The sequence below is a fragment of the Pogoniulus pusillus genome, chromosome 1, assembly GCF_015220805.1.
Source record: "Pogoniulus pusillus isolate bPogPus1 chromosome 1, bPogPus1.pri, whole genome shotgun sequence".
NCBI lineage: Eukaryota > Metazoa > Chordata > Aves > Piciformes > Lybiidae > Pogoniulus > Pogoniulus pusillus.
In genome coordinates, this window is record NC_087264.1 from 26,082,038 (window position 1) to 26,101,370 (window position 19,333).

General features: G+C 41.7%; 1 protein-coding gene across 2 annotated transcripts in view; it reads left to right on the top strand.

Moving 5' to 3' along the window:
- LRP4 (LDL receptor related protein 4) overlaps positions 1-19,333 on the top strand; it is an 85,921-nt gene that overhangs the window by 24,914 nt on the left and 41,674 nt on the right. For both annotated transcript variants that reach the window (XM_064145134.1, XM_064145142.1), the window contains exon 2: positions 17,642-17,788. In XM_064145134.1, the coding sequence (XP_064001204.1) occupies positions 17,642-17,788 (147 nt within the window). The remainder of the gene's footprint in view (positions 1-17,641; positions 17,789-19,333) is intronic.

The window sequence follows — 19,333 nt, forward strand, 5'->3', positions numbered from 1 at the left end:
TTAATGTCTGACCATGATTGAATGCTCTCTGCTCATTCTCTTGCTTCCTTAATACCCTGTTTGTAGCTTGCTGCTTCCATTCAGAAGCACAGATGATTTATTCACATCAACTCTTCAATCTCTGAAAGGGGTCTCTGTGTTGAGGTACAAGGATATTTTTGGGGGGGGGGGGAATATTCTCTCCCCCCAGCAATGTTCAGCTTCCAGTGCGACACAGTAGAGGATGGCATGATCTCTAATAAGCATACTCTTGTTGGTTTAGCCTGTTCTGTAGTACCCTGTCCACAGGTGTGCTCAGTGGGTTGGAAATCTTTCCACAGAGAGGTGGAAGGAGCAGAGATGCAGTTGAAGCAAACAGAAGTCTGTTGTGGGCACTGGGAAGATGACAGAAGGATTGCTTTTTGCTATCTAAAGCTCCTTGTTACTTTGAATTCATAGAATTCAAGTATGTTAACCTAGCACTGCCAAGTTCACCACTAAACCATGTCACTAAGCACTGCATTTATGTCTTTTAAGTAACTCCAGGGATGAGGACTCAACCCTTCCCTGGGCAGCCTGCTGAAAAACTTGACAACCCCTGATATGCAGTCTGAACCTTCCTTGGTGCAACTGCGAGTTTGTTTCCTCTCATTCTATTTTTGTTGCTTGGGAGAGGAGACCATCTTGCTACAGCCTCCTTATAGGTAGCTATAGAGAGTGATAAGGTGTCCTTTCAGCTTCCTTTTCTCCAGACTGAACAACCCCAGTTCTGTCAGCTATTCCTCATAAGAGGGGTTTAGACCCGTTACTACAATTGCCCTTCTCTGGATGTGTTCTAGAACCCAAACATCTTTCTTATAGTGAATAGCCCAAAACTGGAACCTGTTACTTGAGGTGTGGCCTCACTGGTGCCAAGTGCAGGCAATCGATCGCTTCTCTGGTCCTGCTGGCCACACTATTGCTGATACAGGCCAGGATGCTGTTGACCTCTTTGACCACCTGGGTACATTGCTGGCTCATACTCAGCTGGCTGTTGACCAACAGCCCCAGGTGCTTTTCCACTGGACATCTTTCCAGTCTCTCTTCCTGAGGCCTGTATCATTGCATGGATTTGTTGTGACCCAAATGCAAGACCTGGCACTTGGCCTTGTTGAGCCTTGTACAACTGGCCTTGGCCCATCAATGTGTATACCTCTACAGAGCTTTCCAACCCTCAAGCCAATCAATACTTCCTCCAAACTTGGTGTGGTCTGCAAACTTAGCAGGTATACACTTTGATCCCCTTGTTCAGGTTATTGATAAAGATACTAAACAGAACAGGCCCAAATACTGAGCCCAGGGGAACACCACTTGTGATCAGCCACCAGCTGGATTTAGTTCCATTCACCACAACTCTCTGGGCTCAGCCACTCAGCTGTTTTTCCACCCAGCGAAGAGTACGCCCATCCAAACTGTGAGCCACCACATTCTCCAGGAGAATGCTGTGAGAAACTGTGTCAGAGGCTTTGCTGAAGTCTAGGTGGACAATATAAACAACCTTTCCCTCATGTACTTGTGGACAGCACCCATGACAGAAGCTTTCTTTGAAAGAAGTTTATGATCTTCCTTTGTATTGTCTGGCATCTGTGCCCACCTCCATCAAAAGCTAACAACACAGCTTGTGCCCTCACTGGCTTGGCCTTACAGGTGGTGGCTATCAAATGGACAAGATTTCATACTCCTTACTATTTGAAAAAGGAAAGGGGAAAAAACCCAGTAGCATCTTTAAACTGTTTGCATAGACTGTTTGAGTACTGAAGGGAAGAAGAGCATTGTACAGCCTCAGTCCCCACAATTTATTAGTGAAATGGAGAAGAACACGAACAGACAGGCTCTTACAAGTTTTTCAGTACATCCTCTTCATGAAAAGAGAGCTTGCTGCAAGTGCTGCTCCTGCAGCAATTCTGTGCCAGCCTCTCTGCTAAGGTGGGATCTGTTGAGATCTCAAGCAGCAGACTTGCTCTTAGCTGACCAAGGAGGAGAATGGAGTTTCATGGTAACCCAGCACTGACGAAGCAAAGGTGTAAGGAATAACAGAATTTCCTCAGATTTCTAGTGTGCACTTTGAACATGGAAAGAGTAAGGTAGATGAGAGCTGCTCTAATTGCAAAAATAGGAGACCTAAAAAGCCTGCTGTTCATGCAGCTAAGTGGGGGGGTCACTTCTGCACAAAAATCTTTCTTGTTGGTGACTTAACACATCTTGCTTCTTGTTTCTCTTTTTTTCTGCTTGTTTGTGGCTTCCCCTCCATCCTTCTTGCCACCTACCAGCCCTGCTGTGGTCCTTCCCTGCAGTTCTGTTAACGTTTAACAAATTTCCCTCCAGTTCCTATGTTTCTTTTGGCAGTAGCTCAAGGCAAACTCCTCAGATCCAAAACTAATTTAGGGCTCTGAGCAACAGTAGCATTTAAATATTGGCTCTGTGCCATCAGGCAGGCAGCCTCTTCACTGAGAAGAAATCTAATTCCAGTGTTTATTAGATCAACAGTGGCCTCAGGGCTGGACTTCCTTTAATGTTGGCCTTTTAATAATTGTAAGGCTAATATAGAAACTTGGGAATCCCCAGGAGGGTCTCAGGAGCCTGGCTCTGACTTTTCTTCTTCTCTTTCTTTCTTTTTCTTTCTTTCTTTTTTTTTTTTTTTTTAAAAAAAAAAAAGCAAAACTTGGATCTCAATTAATTTGGGTCAAGGAGCACAGGAGGAGCAGCCTGGTGAAGTGGAGCAGGAGGTGTTATTTTGACTTCCCAAGCAGCGTGTGTAAATCCTTCTGCATTTGTGCAGTTGTGACTTTGATTTCCTGCAAGTTTGTTTTACAGATCTCTTGGGGGTGAGGACCTAAATGGAGCAGGGCAAATTGTGCCCTGATTAAGAAGTGGATTGGGACTAGGTATGATCTGCATTAATTTCTCAGTTTGGCCACAAGCTCTTTGGGAAGTCACTTAGGGCTCAGGTTTCCGAGCACGAAGAGTGCCTGCGGTGGGGGGTATGAGTGCTTTGTAATACCAAGAGCCAGGTCTAAATCTCTTTGGCCAGATGTGTAATGACAGTTAAATGTTGGATTTTGCACTGGTTTTAATGACTTAGGTACCCAAATACCCACAGATCTGTGCTGCTGGGCTTCCACTTTGTGCTTCTGAATTGGAAGGTATTATCTTCAACTTTGAAGAGGTGTTGAAATTGTTCATTAGTAGAAAAAGGCCATCTGACTCTTTGGTAGTGGAGGCCACACACATACCTACAAATAGGTCGTTCCATAATTAGGTCGTTTGACTTTTTGTGCATCTTCCTCCCATCACCCCTGTGCTGTTGCTCCTGTTTCGTTGAAGGTGAAACCCAATGTAAACAATATTAAATTGTCTGTAAGGGATCTTCTGTTGCTTTTCACTATTGCAGTTAGCTTTTCTGGGATGTATGAATAAACTGTAGAGCTTGTGGGCTTGTAGAGGCAGCACCAAAGACTTCCAGCTGAAGCAGAGAAAGAGTTTTGTGACCACTCTAAGTGCTGCAAAGGAACGTGAAGTCCAGGTGCTGTAGGAGGTGTAGGCTGGTATTTTGTGATCTGCCTAGAAAGTGAACAAATGTGGGTGGGCTGAATAGGGATGATGTACAGCATAGCTGCCCTGCAGTAACCCCAGTCACTGATGTTCTTGTTTTTCCTGTTGGTAGTTCTGTTGGGAAGAACTTGCTGCATCAAACCTGCTTGTGTGAAGCTTGTGTTTTTGAGTGCACGTGTGTCTCTGTGTGTGTTTATGAAGTGTTACTGGTAAAGGTTTCTTTTTTACTCTAAAGCTAATCCATTTCTTTGGTAGGCAACACAGTTGCTGTGATGTCTCTGTGGTTGTGTGATTCTTCTCTCTTCGCCAGGTCCAGTCCTGTGCTTTCAGCTCGGTCTGGCCAGTGAATAAATTGCCTGTTTGCTGATCATTCTCAAAGGGCAATGTAGTGTCATGTAGGCAGTTATTTTTTAGAAAATATGTGCAGAACAACTCTCTTTGTCCCAAGATAGCTCCACTGATCTTGTGGTTTGTGTTTTAGAAGTCCTTCTGAATGTGGGATTGCAAAAACAAGCTTCTGCCTCCTTATTGCCACAAAACCACACTGTGCGTCTTATCCCTTCGCTGGAGAATTCCTCTGCTAAGCAGAGGTCTTGTGGTTGGCTTCCCAGTCTCTTGTGTGGCAGTGAACGGGAAAGCTACAGAGCTCAGATGCTCAACCCCTACCACGATGGCATTTTTATAGAAGATCAAAATAAACTCCTTAAAATGACCTTGTAAGAGAACAATCTCTGTCTTGTCCAGGAACCTGGCCTTTTCTGGTTTATTTTTTATGTACATGCAGCACCTCAGTCCAGCTAGAACATAAAGGAGGGCTTTAAAATGGTTGCATTTTTGTGTCCCAAAGTGTCTGACTAGCCATGTATGTGTTCTGTGACTGATCAGGCAGACAGTCTTTTGTATTGAGTGGGTTGAACAATCCAAAGAATGCACTGGGTTCTAGTTTTGGAGAAAAGCTGGGCATATGTTCTGAAGGGCAGATCCAGTGTCTGGATTATCTGGGAAATGGAAGAGGCTGGCTGATTGTCCCTGTGGGACAGACTCACTTAGAGTATTTCAGAGAGCCAATGTGGAGTAAAACCTTGAAGACCAGGTCAAAAATGGCTTCCTAATGTGTTGTGGCCGAGATTATGGGTAGTTTGTAAGTCCAGAGAGCACTGGGCAAGTGTGGATGCAATAATTAATTAAGGTTGTAAGAGGTGTGTGAGGAGAAGCAAAAGCTCAGAAACCTTCTGAATCTAAAGAGAAAGGTGCCAGTTTCTTAGAAAAACTGTGATAAGGAGGTGGCTGGAAAGGATCCTTTGTATTCTGAATTTACCAGGCTTTAATCCTTGCAACCTAGATGGGAAAATAACCACTTGTAATTTTTTCTTGGTTCCCTGAATCCTCTGACCACTACATTTCAAGCAAAGAAGGCAGTACTGCTTTCTCCTCTTGGCTTCCTTCTTTAGACCACTCCATCTTTCTTTTCCCTCACCTCAAGACAGCTTAGCTTCTTGTGAAGATGCAATTAAACAGGAGTAGTTTGCAGGCAGTAGATTAAAATATAACCTGTGACCTCTAACCAGTTTTTCAGTAGCATTTGCCAAAGTTGGAGGCCTTTACTGTTCAAGAGTACAAGCAGACAGGAAGATGTATAGCTATCCTTTATGGAACTGAAAACTGAGTGGGGTTTTTCTTTGCTTGTTTTTTTAGCTCCAGTCAAGTTGACTTAGTCCATGCACAGTGAGATGACAGCTGTGTGTTTCTCAGCTGTTAAGCAAGGGATTCTGTGAAATCCCAACGATGAGCGCAGCTTGGAAAAGGACATGACAGGAATGGGAGCAGAAACAGAATGAATATTGGAAAAGTACTGAAAGTTTGTTTGCCTTAGAAGTTAGTACTTGGGTTACTTAAACTAAGGGAAATGAAGTAGGAGGAGGAATACAGAGATGCAAATGACACCTTTGTTTTCTCATGTTGCTGTTATGAGTGACAGATGGCAAGCTGTTTTCTGTTAGGTGTTGTAGGCTGCTTATACTCATCTCTCTTCAGTGAAATAGCTCTAAACTTATAATTCTTCCAAGTCCTTTCCCAGAAGTGACAGAACATATCTTTGCTGTAACAGTAGTAAACCGTGGGTGCTCCTGTGGCTGACGTAATGCAAGGCTCTCTAGAAGATAATTGCTTCAAGTATTTACTCTGCTGCTTTTCTGGGGGATTGCAGCTCTCTGCTTTCGTGTTCTGCTGCCATCAAAACCCCAGTTAGTTAGCCTGAGTAGATCAGTGGTACATTCGAGGGACAGCAGCCATCAAAGTAAACCTTTCACAAAACACTGTAGCATCAAGAGCAGGGCTTTCTTCCTAAAGACTTGGTGAGAGCCTTCTTTGCCCAAATTATTCCTTCTGAAGACTGTAAGTGGCAGAATTTGATTGAAGTGGTGCACTTCGGCTGTCCAAAAATACAGAACTTGGCTAAGGATCTCATAGCTGTCTCAAATTTATTCAGAAATGTCCTCTAAGGTGCATATGAATCAAAGCTACTTAGGTTTTTGTTTTGATCTTGTATGCTCCAACAAAAGGCAGTAGCATTTTTATGTCTGTGACTCTTTCCCTTTGTTTCCTCAATTTATTTGCAGAACAAAAGCATGAGAGAAATCCATCTGTCTGTGGAGTAATGGAGAAGTTAAAGGAGAGCTTGTGGAACTTAAAATACCCATGTTTTCTGTCCTGTAACTGGGAAAGCAAACTCCAGGGTTTAACGGTTCCTCATCAATGTCTGTAGCTTATCTCCATGAATTTTGGTACAGGAGAAGGATTTCCAACTGCTCAGTGAGATTTGTTCCTCAAGTGCTGTCATTCTAGTGAAACGTTTTGGTCAACAGAGTAGGTGAAATACATCAGAAGTACCTTTTTTTCCTATGGCTTCTCTATTTAAAGCAGCAGGTTCCTTCTCTAGTTGGCACTTAGCAATTGTTTGTATCACGAAGGTCTCAGGGTAATATTTCTGCTGTCGTGCCTTTCTTTTTACAATGTCAGTAATTCCTAAGTTGATCACAACTCTGCTGAGACAGGAAAGGATGGAGTTTGTTAGTGTGTGGTTTTAAAAAACACACAGCAGTGGAAGAAATGGAAGGTTATGTGTCTCATGGTGCTGAGGTGACTAATTCCTGCAGTTCATGATGTTGGCCTAAGGTAGTATTTTAAAGTGTTTGTTTAGCACGAGTGTGTTCTGACAGGCTTTGAGTCACATAGTTCTGCCTGCCAGGTACTGGTAGCCCAGCTAAACACTGCTGCACCATTGTAGGGTGGATGATGGTATTTTGAATGCTGTTATGCAGCAGTAACCTTTTATTAACCACTCTGTGTCTGAGTGATAATTCCTTGCTGTTTAATGTGCTCGAGTGCAGTGGTCCTCTGTGACAAATAATTCTAAGCACTTTATATCTGTCCCTTGGACTCTTTGTTGTAGTTCTCTATTAATGTGCAGTTGCACAGAGGCTTACAACTATGTAAGGAAATGCCCCTCCAGGCTAAAACCAGCAAAGCATGTTTCTTGATGACATCCTTCAGCTATCACTGTGCACTTCATAATACAATATAGATGGAATGCTTTGTGCTTAAGAGGTAAAATGTACTGATAACGAAATGCCAAATCTGAAGGGATACTTCTAACAGGAACAGAAAACCTGTGCAAGCTGGGAAGCATAATGTTCTTGCTCCTTTGAATCCCAACTTTATGCAAAGGAAATAGGGGTTGGTCTAGAAAAAATACAAATGCATGAGTTAAAAGGATTCAGGAGCCTAAATCTCATCCATCAGGAGGGTGCCTTGGAGGTGAGAAAGAGAGTGTCAGAGATGGTATACTGCAGCTTTTCTGCCCCGTTTTTCTTTTGTGTTTTACCAAGAATTTGTTGAAGGTGAGGATAAATGCTCCCACTTGAATGTTTCTGAAAACACTTGTAGAGAGAATGGGAGAGCAGTTGGTCTTGAATTGTGATATTTTGAAGGCTCAAAGCCCTTTTTAAAAGATGCCTATTTCTAATTACATTGGACATGATATCTGAAGCAGTCCAGTACAAGGCTGATGAGGTGCTTGGTTTCTTGCACAATGGCAGTGACTGGCAGACATGCAGACGTACAGAACAACAGCTGCAGTTTTGATTCCTCTGCCATCTACAAGTGTTTGAGGGAACCTTGTGGTTAGGGAAAGTGGGATGTTTGCCATGATGGCAAGTAAATATGCAGTAAGCACAGCAGTGTGGTAATATTTCAGTTGAACAATGATCTGGAAAGTAGTTGAGAAGTTTTACTAGGTTCTTAGAGAGTAATTCTGGTGCCACCAGCTAAGAGCTGCATAGGAATCTAAAGTGAGGGCTCAGGGCAAAAAGCCTGGGGAAGACTTTCTTTTATCTGGCCTTGCTTGATAGAATTCCTCAGTTGCTTTGAAATAGTTATCATCAACATGATACTTCTTGTCTGTCTTTGGACAGAGACTTTGGGCTGAGATTCTGATGTGTTTAACATGCTTTGATTGTGGAAAGGTTCTTGTTACTATACTGAGACTTTATCACAGTATCATCAGGGTTGGAAGAGACCTCACAGACCATCAAGTCCAACCCTTTACCACAGAGCTCAAGGCTAGACCATGGCACCAAGTGCCACGTCCAACCTTGCCTTGAAGTGCCCCAGGGACGGCGACTCCACCACATCCCCACCATGAATTATTTCATAGGCAACAGAAGGGCTGCTCAGGAAACAAGGGATAATAAAAACCCTTGTTAGGAAGAAAAGTAAAGTGTAGAATTGATAAATCATTACCTTTTGTCTGAATTTAATAACTAAATAGCTGGGGGAGCTGAAGCCACATTAGTTCAGGGTTCAAAGAAAATCTATTTGAAGTCTTGAGGGAGTAGTATGCCTTAACACACCTTGATAAACATTTTGCTGCTGTGGTTAGAATATGTTGTTTGAGTTCCACACTGGGACTGATACAGTGAAAACAATCTTGTACCTCACTTCTGCATGGGGAGAAAGTTTCTTCTCCACGTGACACATGCATATTTAATCTAAAATTCATGGGGTTTTTGGCTGCCATAGTGTGTCATAACATAGAGGAATGGCTATCTCATCTTTTATTATTACAGCTTGATTTCTACAGGCATCTCAGTTTTTCTTCTTTTGAGTATCTGTTTCAAATTACTTTATACCAGATGCACCAACTTTTAATTGTTTTCTTTAATTATTTTTTTTAAAGATCAACTCTTAATTTCCTGCCCATAATTCTCTTCTTCTAAGGTCCCTTCTCTATTCTTTCTTTTTCCTTTATGGTGTTAGTAGAATAATATTTCCTTTATTTCATTTGCATGTTCCTTTAACGTGATACTTATTCTTCCTTCTACATCATTAGTGAAGTTATTTAATGGGATTTGGTCTAATGCTGATCCCTAAGATACCTGCTAGCTGTCACTACCATCTGCAGCTTGACTTGCTGCCATTTCTCATTATCTTTTATAGTCCTTCAGCTGATTTTTTTTTTTTTGATCTATGTGAGCCCAGTCCATTTGAATTTAATTTTTTGGCTAGGATTTCATGGCAATAATACTGTCTCTTTGGCTGCACCTTCTGTTGAAATGTATGTGGTGTGATGGTTTGGGTGTTCCCTGCCCCCCCACACTTTATAAATTACCCAGACTAGGCTCAGTCGGCTCTGGGAGTATAAATGAAGCTATTTATTTACAGCTAGCACAATATACAAGCAGATATATACAGTATATACAATTATATACAGAAATATACAAGGTAAAAGGTAATACAGAAAACACAACTCCCCTCCCAGAAACCTGAGTCCCCAGGAGGGGCTTTCAACCATGCCTGCGCCTTCCCCCTGCCCCTCTCAACCTTAGCCCAGTCCTAAAGAAGAATAGAGGTTCAGCCAAGAGGTTAAGAAGCAAAAGTGAGTGGAAGGTGAGGTTAGGGAGATGCAGCTCAGTCAGAAGCCCAAGGCAGAGTGTGAGTGAAAATGGCAAGAGTGTTATCTAATGTTTTCATTTCTCCTTCAGCAAGACTCTGGGGGAAGTTGACATCACCCTTGTTTTCCTTTCACAGCCTATAATCTAGTTCTTCTCACCAAAACATTCTACCCTGCTTCAAACTAGCACACGTGGAAACACATTAAGCCTTAGTACGCTGTTCTAGTGTAATAACAATTTCCCCACTTCTGGAGAGGAAGAAGGAATTTTGTCAAACACTGTCAAAGATATGGATAGAGTTAGGACATGTACCTGGAGACTTCATTTCAAGTCACATTGTTTATTGCCAGATGTTTGCTTGTGACTTGAAGGATTTGGGAGAAGGAATTAGGGCAGTTGCTTCTTGACCCTTGAGACATTTTATGTTCAAGTCCTTTTTAAGTATTTCTTTTCAATAGTTGTTTCTGTAAAATGTTTCCCTATTCCTGGGATGCAAGGGGTGGTTTTCAGTGGGGTTGGTAGTCTTTACTGTAGTGGGATCAGAATTGGGGTTAAGGTAGTTTTAAAGGCCTCATATCTCTTGACTCATGGCATGATTCTGAAATTACAGCTTCTGTTCTGGTCTTGCTTTATCTCCTGCATATACCCATTGCATCAAACATGAACTCAGTTTGCGCTGTTTGTTGCTCTCTTCCTTTAGGTCCCAGTTTAGAGATGCACTGTGGACTTTCTCTTCCTTAAGCTTCTCAATTATTTTGTGCTCCCTTGAAGCATAGCATTTTCCAGGTATAGTCTGTGTAGTTGTGCAGTTTAATATGAGAACTGAGAGTAGTTGTGCTTGGTAGTAGGCCTCTCCCTAGGACTTGGAGATTGTTGCAGCTTTGTGGTAACTGAGTACTCCAGCATCTTCAACCGTGCTTCTCTGGTTGATGTGGATTAGTTTGGTATTTATTTATTGCTTTACCACTATCATATTCTTCCTTAAATAAAATTGAAGCATTTCAGAACTGTTTCAAATGCTTCCATAATGGGAGTAAAAGAAACCCCAACGAGCAAACAAAAAAAAATAGAGAGAAAGCTCGGTTGATTTTTATCAGTGCTTGGTGCCCTTTCTGACATCAGACTGTTGTGCTGTAATGTTGCCTTTGCTGTGTCTGCCAGCAGAGCTCTGGGCTTAAACAATGGTCAGCAAATCCCTCTTCTAAAGCTGGATTAACTGTACTTTCCTTCAGTGGAAACTGATATTTGGGTAAGAGAGAGGAATCCAGAATTTCCATTTTCCCTCAAGATAGGCAAGCAAAGAAAGCTGAACTGTTTTGCAATAGAAACAATCAGGGAAGTGCTGGATGAAGAAGAAAAAAATTATTAACTGAATTATGTTCAAGGTCATGTGAAACATCCAAGGTCTGCCCTCATCAAGGTGTGTATGTGATGGGATTGCAAAAGTGAACCTGGCCTGGAAGTGGAGAAGGAGAGAAAAATGATATCTGACATAAACCTTTTAAAAGCAGCTGCGCAAGATGTTCAAGAGGCTATTAAAGGCTGTGCCACAGAATTCACTAATTTTAACCCTGAATAAACAGTCAAATGTTTGTGGGTTCTTAAAATACAGAAATAAGAAATAAAGTGCATCTGTTGAAGCCAGGGAAAAACATTCAGATCCGTGGTGCAAATGTATTAAAGAATGTTTCTGGGGATACTCTTCTACACTTTCCCTGGGGGAAAAAACCCACAGCCTTATGCCTTTCACTATTAGGACTTCTTTTGTCACATTTTAATTCCATTATTTATATTTCAGCTCTTCCAGACAGTCCTGGAATTTTTCATCTTTGTTACTGTAACTGTCAAATATTTGGACTGTATTTTCACACCTCTTCAACATCCACTTCTACCTTCTGTCCTCTGCCAGGGATTTTTGTGTGGTAGGATTAAAGTTACAAAAGCTGGTACTATCATCTTTTTCATTGTCTGTGAGATTGAAGAAGAATCTCCACATTGCATTGAAGATCTTATGTAAGCCATGAGATGCAGAGTTAGGTGCCTGTCCATGGAGGGAAAGGAACCCAGATCCATGTGTTAGTCCTTAACCAATGGAGTGATTATTCTTTCAGAGGTTTCTGAGCTGCATTTAGTTTGCAGCTAAATGATGCCAAATGTTCTCATAGTCTTGGGGTTTTTAAACCTGTTGGTGCTATTTTCCTTGCAGTATAGAAAAACTAAATGGATAGGTAGTGATGGTTATCTGTGCTACTCCTGTCTTACAGGTACATGCAGAATTGTGGGATCACAGGTTGTCAGGGGTTGGAAGAGACCCAAAGAGATCATCAAGTCCAACCCCCCTGCCAGAGCAGGACCATACAATCTAGCTCAGGTCACAGAAGAATGCATCCAGACGGGCCTTGAAAGTCTCCAGAGAAGGAGACTCCACAGCCTCTCTGGGGAGCCTGTTCCAGTGCTCTGTGACCCTTACAGTAAAGAAGTTCCTCCTTGCATTAAGGAAAGAAAGAAAATGTGGAAAGGCACCGTGGTGCTGACCATTGATCCCAGTATCTTTAGCAGTTGTTCATGCAGTAGTCTTGGTCAACATCCATTTGAGGAAATTGCATTCATATTATGGGACTGTGAGAAAATCCTGCTGTTGCTAGAATGCTGCCAGAGCTTGACAGAGCTGGTGAGCACTGAAGAGCAGACACATGTTCATTTTAACATAAGACTTTTTTTTTTTTTTCCCACACTAAGAAGAGTCACTGAAACACCTCCCCGGGAACAGGGTAGAGTGCCTGTCACTAGAGGTTTTCAAGATGCAACTGGGCAGGGTGCTAGATAATCTCATCTAGGCTCCTGTTCTCCACAAAAGGTTGGACCAGGTGATCTTTCAAGGTCCTTTTCAAACCGGGCTGGTAAATGATTCCACGTTGAAGCAATAGCCTGTAGAAAGTTGAACTGCATCAAAATAGTGGTAAGAGCTGCCACCTGTCCTTATTCTTACTGAAAACATCATTAACATCTCTCTTTTTGGAAAAAAGCATACCATCAGGACCTGAAAGAAACAGTCTTTTCAGTCTCTCCTAGAAATCTGCTCTCCCTAACAAAACGAAGGCTACAGAGATGAGTTTGGTAATTATTCTGTCCACTTAATTTTCCTTTGTATCATCAGTGTTTCTGTGAATCTGTAGCACTTACAGAGCTGTTATGTAATAGCTCTGAGGGTTCCTAGTGACCTCCTCAGCAAAGTGAAGCTTTGTGTGTTATGTTCTATATCTTTGGGCATAATGAAGTGTTGTTGGGGATGGGGGCAAGGAGGAAAAACAACAACCAGAGCAACAAAATGCTGTTTAAGTGCAGAAATAACAGGATGGTTATTGACATTTGCTTTTCAGCCAGAAATTATATGAGTGGTTTGCCAGCTTTAGACATAACATCCTGTCTCTTCAAGGGTGAGAGCTGGGGGGGAGAAAACCCCCACCCTTGCTCAGTACACATTTAACCTGAAGATGAGAAGGGTATTTGGAAAGAATCAGAAGAAACTGGGCATAGCATGCTAAAATTAAGGTGATGGCAGATGTTAAGTATGAGGCCTGTGTGTAGACTGACTTCCTGTTTTTAAAATCTGAAGGCTCTTTGTATAACACTTTGCTATGAAAACTGTTTGGTTACTGGATCCTGCTGATATAGTGCCTAGAGGAAACCAGACTACAGACAGTGAAGATGTTTTTTTGTTTGCTTGTACTCATGGGTAAGTGAAAGACAAGGAAACCTGTATAGTGGTTGCATGAGGTATCAAGAGAGCTTAGGAGAGTAGGGACATGTCAGCTCAGCACCTGGCAGTGCTTCGGTTGTGCTTTTGGGTATTGTTTTATATATATATCTTGCACTGTTAAAATGTGCCAAGATTTTGCTTCCTGCGTAAGTGAAATTACTTTTGAATATAGAAAGTTGGTGAATTGTCCAGGCCTGCCATGGGATGAGAAGTTTTAGGAAAAATGTTTGTCATGGCTAAGCCCAGAGGCACCCCTCATTGTTCCTGCTCCAGAAGAATGTGCGTATTGTAAGTAGATAGGTCTGCTTTGATTGCTGGTCCAGTTGCCTGAACAGCAAGTGCTCCCTTCTCTCCTGTTTCTGGGATTGAAACGTGACACTGGAGGTTTATGTGCATGCTTGGTTAGTCTTCTGTCTCATGTTCCTTGTGTTTAATGAGAGCTTGACGTTAAAGAATAAGTCTTCAGTTGAGGCTTCTTGCACCAAATGTATTACTTCAGCTTCTCTTTGAGGGAGTTGGAGAAAATATGCTTTTCATCTTTATCCTTCCTGGTCATGGACTGCTACAGATACTGTTACAGGGTAATGTCACTGGAGCTCTGAGCACCAAGAAATGATTGTGGAACAGCAAGGATGAAATCCTACCCACATAGAAATAATTGAGAAAATCCCTGCTGTCTACAGGGGGTCCAAGGTGTCATTCAACATGTTCTTTTTACTGGATAAAGACTAATCATCCAGGATTGGTGGTTCTGATACTGTTTATAGGTTGGAATTAGTGTGCTCTCTGAACCGTGTGCTTTACTTGTCCAAGTGTAAAAACTAGGCTAAGCCATGGTTTATAAAATGCATCGTTACAGTGACTAGAAAGTTACCCTTAAAGGTCACAAATCATAAAGCATTAGGTTCACAAAGGTTGCACTTTGGACTAGTTAAGCAAAGTATGCTTGCATAATAGTACTACAACTAATGCATAGGAGGGTGTGTTGATATCTGGGTCATAATGTGTCCTTCAGCTTCCAACGGTTTCTGTAGCATGGTTAAAACATAAACTGGAGATGATTGATACAGCAACTTTATTGAGACGGGAAGAAGAGATTTAATACATGTGTATGTGTGTGTATCTTTATTGTAACTCAGTATTAGTAGCAACTTTTGAAGATAACCTTGTGTGTGACAATACAGCAAGTTAAATTGCAGTTTTCAGATAGAGACAGCTGCACTAATTCATTCTCTGCTGTTGCAGAGCTGTGCTTCCATGCTGCTCTTCAGGAGCTGAAAGAACTCATGATTACTTTTTTCCTCCAACTCTCTCATTGTGTACCCAGAAATAAATTATTGCCTTCATTTAAGAATTGGTTGCCTTAATGTTTGGCCCTTTGCTGTTGGTGAAGCCACTCAAAGACATAGTGGAGCTGGAGCAAGATAGAGCCAATAACTACTACTTTCATTTTTGTTGGTTTTGGGTTTTTTTTGGAGTAATGGGGATAATGATCAGTGTCCAAGTATTGGAGTGCCTGAGATAAATACTTTGGAATACTGTTGAGGGTAATGGTAGAAAATTTGCTTTTAAAAAGGTGATTTAGATACAATATGCATCTTGTTCTGCCTTTTTACATAGTAGTAGGCAACAGCAGAAGGTGTTTCATCCTGAACTGGCTGTGCTACCAGTTTGAAAAAACCCGTTTGATTCTTTCTGTGGAGGAGAAGCTTGTGGTTCCTCTAAATTTCCTTGTGTTTATTTCTAGTAGTCAGATGTGTTGCATAGATGATGTATTGCTTTGCCTTAGGGATATCTGTGCTGCTTATTTTGCCTTTGATTCTACATCATCCACTTGCAGTTGTTTTAAGTCAGCCTTTGCCTGGCTATACCTTGTAAGTCCTTTGAGAATCTGACCAATCTGCCCTCTTTCATTTGCCTTTCCTTCTTTCTGTCCTTATTCCTTTGATGTTCTTCCTTTATCCCTTCTTACATGAGATATCATCTCCTTTAGCATATGGACCAATACCTTGAGGTGTGTTCCACTAAACCTTTTAAAGATAACTTTTAGCTGAGGTGGTTGAAAAAATGAAAGTTGTTACAACAGTGAAAGGAAATCCCACAACCAATTTGGCTGGCCAAATTCAGAAGCTTGTAGATACGCTTGGAAAACAGTTTGTAGCAAGGCCTTGCAACCTACAGTGTAGCAGTGAAGAGCAGGCAGCAGAGGCTGACAGAAACCCCTTCACCCAGTTCTGTTGCAAAACAAATTTAACATGGAATGGTTCCTCAAGGAACCCATCTAAACCTTAATCTTAGCTTAACATGAGAGAGTTATAGAATAGTGACATAGAATTTTTCAGACACTGCTTTTCTCAGTTAGAATGGTGTGCTAGTTTGAAGCAAGCTGGAATGTTTTGGTAGAAGAACTAGATAACAGGCAGTGAAATGAAAAACAATTGTGTCTACTTCTCTCACAGTCACGCTGAGAACTTTGGGAAGAAGAAAGACTTTTTCTCCATTTTTGTTTCTCTCTCTTGCTTTTGCCTTAGACCTGGTCACATCTCATTAACCCTGCTCCTACTAACCTTGCTCCCTAACCTCTTGGCTGCACCTCTTTTCTTCCTGAGAACTGGGGTAAGGTTGAGAGGGCCGGGGGGAGGTGTTGGGGTGGTTTGAGAGCCCCTCCTGGGGACTCAGGTTTCTGGGAGGGGAGTTGTGCTTTCATATCGTTTATCCTTTGTATATTTCTGTATATAACTGTATATATTGTAAATATCTGCTTGTAAATTCTGCTAGCTGTAAATAAATTGCTTCATCTATATTCCCAGGGTCCGTCTGAGTTAGCTGGGGCAAATACAAAGTGTGGGAGGGGCGGGGTAACCCCCAAACCATCACAAATGGAAAATAAGGAAATGATGACTCTTAGGTTGCTGCAGCTCACAGTTCATCACAAATACACTAGGTGTAACAAATGAGATGAAAAACTCCACCGAAAGTTCAGTCTATAACTACCACTTGGGGCAGAAATCTCTCTGTACGTCTTTATGATCTGTTGTTTAGTCTGAGAACTTTAGGCTGGTTTGCTTTGCAGAAAGAAGGAACTATGCAGAAAGAATCCAGTCACAGACTAGCCTGAGGGGGTAGTTGGTTGATAGAATAATCACTTGTTTAACAGTGATATTGATTATATAGATTGTCTAGATAATGTCAGACAGAAGTTCAGGCATGACCTTTTCCTTTGCAAGAGGTGGGCTGTAGTCTGTTCGCTCTTAAGGCAGAGATTTATTAAGAGACTGTGGATAATACCATAAATGTTTGTGTTTGCACAGGGGTGAGAGTCCAGAGTTGTACAGAGTATTGCTCTGTAGCAGGGGGAGGAGAGAAAAGGGTTGGGAGCTCTTTAGACTAATTTTAAGGCTGGGAAAAACTGTTATGACTCTATTCTATATTGACATTTGGACTGCGTTCTCTCGTGGTCAGTTTGTGTAGCTAAAAATCCCTTTCTCTTGATGTTTATAAATGTCAGTTACGCACAGGGAAATGTCACAGTTTAATCTCTACAGATAAACAACATCCCAACATCCTTTCTTATTTGCTCTTTTTTTTCCTCTTACTGCATACTGAAATGTCTAAAGCAGTGATGTATGAAAGGTTTGCTTCTAGAAAGCTTAGAGTCTAGAGACAACTCCAGAAGACTCTCTGAAGACTTTGCTGTCCCTTGTGCTGTGATGTCACAACTACGAGGAGCAATGACAACACTGTGCTGTTGGAGACTGAGTTTTTAAAACAAAAAGGGTATTCTGGTAGCTGGGATTCCTGATTCCTTTATTCTGATTTGGACTGATAGAATCATAGAATCAACCAGGTTGGAAGAGACCTCCAAGATCATCCAGTCCAACCTATCCCCCAGCCCTATCCAGTAAACTAGACCATGGCACCAAGTGCCTCATCCAATCTTTTCCTGAGCACCTTCAGGGACGGAGACTCCACCACCTCCCTGGGCAGCCCATTCCAATGCAAATCACTCTCTGTGAAGAACTTCCTCCTAACAACCAGCCTATACATCCCCCGGCACAACTTGAGACTGTGTCCCCTTGTTCTATTGCTGGTTGTGTTGTTTGCCATCTGATTCTTGAGTCTCCTCTTGACGTGTTGCTCTTTGCTTTCAAACAGCCTAATTTTAGGAGACTGCACAGTCCTCGATCTCCCGCTTCAGCAGCGTGAGCTGCTGTTACTGTTTTTCTTTGCAATAGAATGTGTTCATACATACAGTATGGACATGGAGAAAATTTGTCATGTCACTTTGTATTTAATGCTTTTACCCTGAAATAAATGGATCTCTTGAAAGAATTCTTTTCCCCTCTTTGTTCCTTTACAGGTGTTACAAGTAGCAGTGAATGCTCCTGTGGACGTAATCATTTCACATGTGCTGTCAGTGCTTTTGGTGAATGCACCTGCATCCCTGCTCAATGGCAGTGTGATGGAGACAATGACTGTGGGGACCACAGCGATGAAGATGGCTGCAGTAAGAATCTCATTCTTGACTTGTGTTTGTGAAAATGGAATGTCTTAACTTCTTGTGCTTCTGCAAGTTGAATGTCCTAACTTCTTATCTGTAGGTGCTTCTCTGTTTTTACTGGATTTATTGTGTGCCTGGACTTCTTGGGCTGTAGATAACGTGATTTTGACTGACTTCAGTACTTGAAGTCTAACAAAGCCAATGTTCATTCACATAAAGCAGAGTGAAAGCCTAACTCTGCCTTCTGCGGCTGGTTTTAGATGGCTGTTGGACAAGAATGTTTTGGAAGGAGAGGAGGGACAGAGACAAATAGTTTTTTTTCCTCATACTTTTGCAGTAAATGCTACTTGTGAACTAAGTTACGTGGTTTTGGTAGAAATATTAATGGAAAATAAATAAGCAGTGTGAATAAAGGATATTGAGAGTGTCTGCTCTCTTAAGTAACATTCTAGCTTCTGTCCTGGCTGTCTTGTGAAGCAAAGGAAAGGTAAGCACTATAATCAACATTCATTGGTCTTGGGATCTGCTGAAAGCTACTGTCTATCTGCATAGTGTCAGCATCTGTGTAGCTGAGCTCATCTAAGTGAGAACTGTTAAGAAGTGAGTTTATCATGATCCAGGTGAATAGAGATGACCTCTTTACCTGTTGTTTTGGATTCCACTGCCCCTAGTAGAATCAAAGGGTGGAAAAAAAGTCAAAATTGCATGGAACTCCTTACTCCACTTTCCTCAGAGCTGAAGATTTAAGACTCCTGTAAATTAACATGATTGAGGAATTCATCTTCCTCTGTTGAAAATTTCTGTAGCATTCCCTGGTTTCTGCTTTTGACAGCTGTTAAGGAAAGGAGCTTTCCTTATCTTTGAAATACCATTTTGGAGAATCCCTTTCTCCTTGAGAGTGTGAGATCTCAACCTAGCTTCATGAAAATTTGTTTCCTTCTCACTTCCTGTTTCTTATAATTTTGGAAGTAGTGAGCAAAATAAAAGACCGTGGATGAAAAATGTGGTTTTGAGAAACAGGTTACCTGCAAACTGATGTGATCAAATTGGTGTAAAGATGATTACTGAAAGAGTTTTTGGGCAAGGAAGTGACCTTAACTGAGAACTCAACGCCTACATGTTTACATCCAGTGAAGTGCAAATTTAAGAACTTGCTTTGCACAAGAAAGAGGAGAGGAGGATCTGGGAACTGAAAAATAATATTAAAATTTCAAAAGAGCAGGAGAGAGGAGGTTGTGCTCAGCTGTAGAAGGCTGAAAAACCAATAGGGGACTTGGGGAGGTAAGGCATAACCAGTACCAAACCCGCTATTTGCTGGCTTCTTACTGAGCGCAAAAGAATTTTATGTATTATTTGTTGGGAGAGAGAGGGTGTGTGTGTGTGGGGGTTTTTTTTGAGGGGAAGGGTTTTTTGGTGTGGTGTTTTGGTGTTTCTTGTTTGTCAGTTGTTTTTTGTGGGGGAGCTGGTGATGTATGGTAGTGTTCATAAGGGAAAGTCATATTTCACAAATACACTGGAATGCTGTGAAGGACTCAAAACAATTTGGAAAAG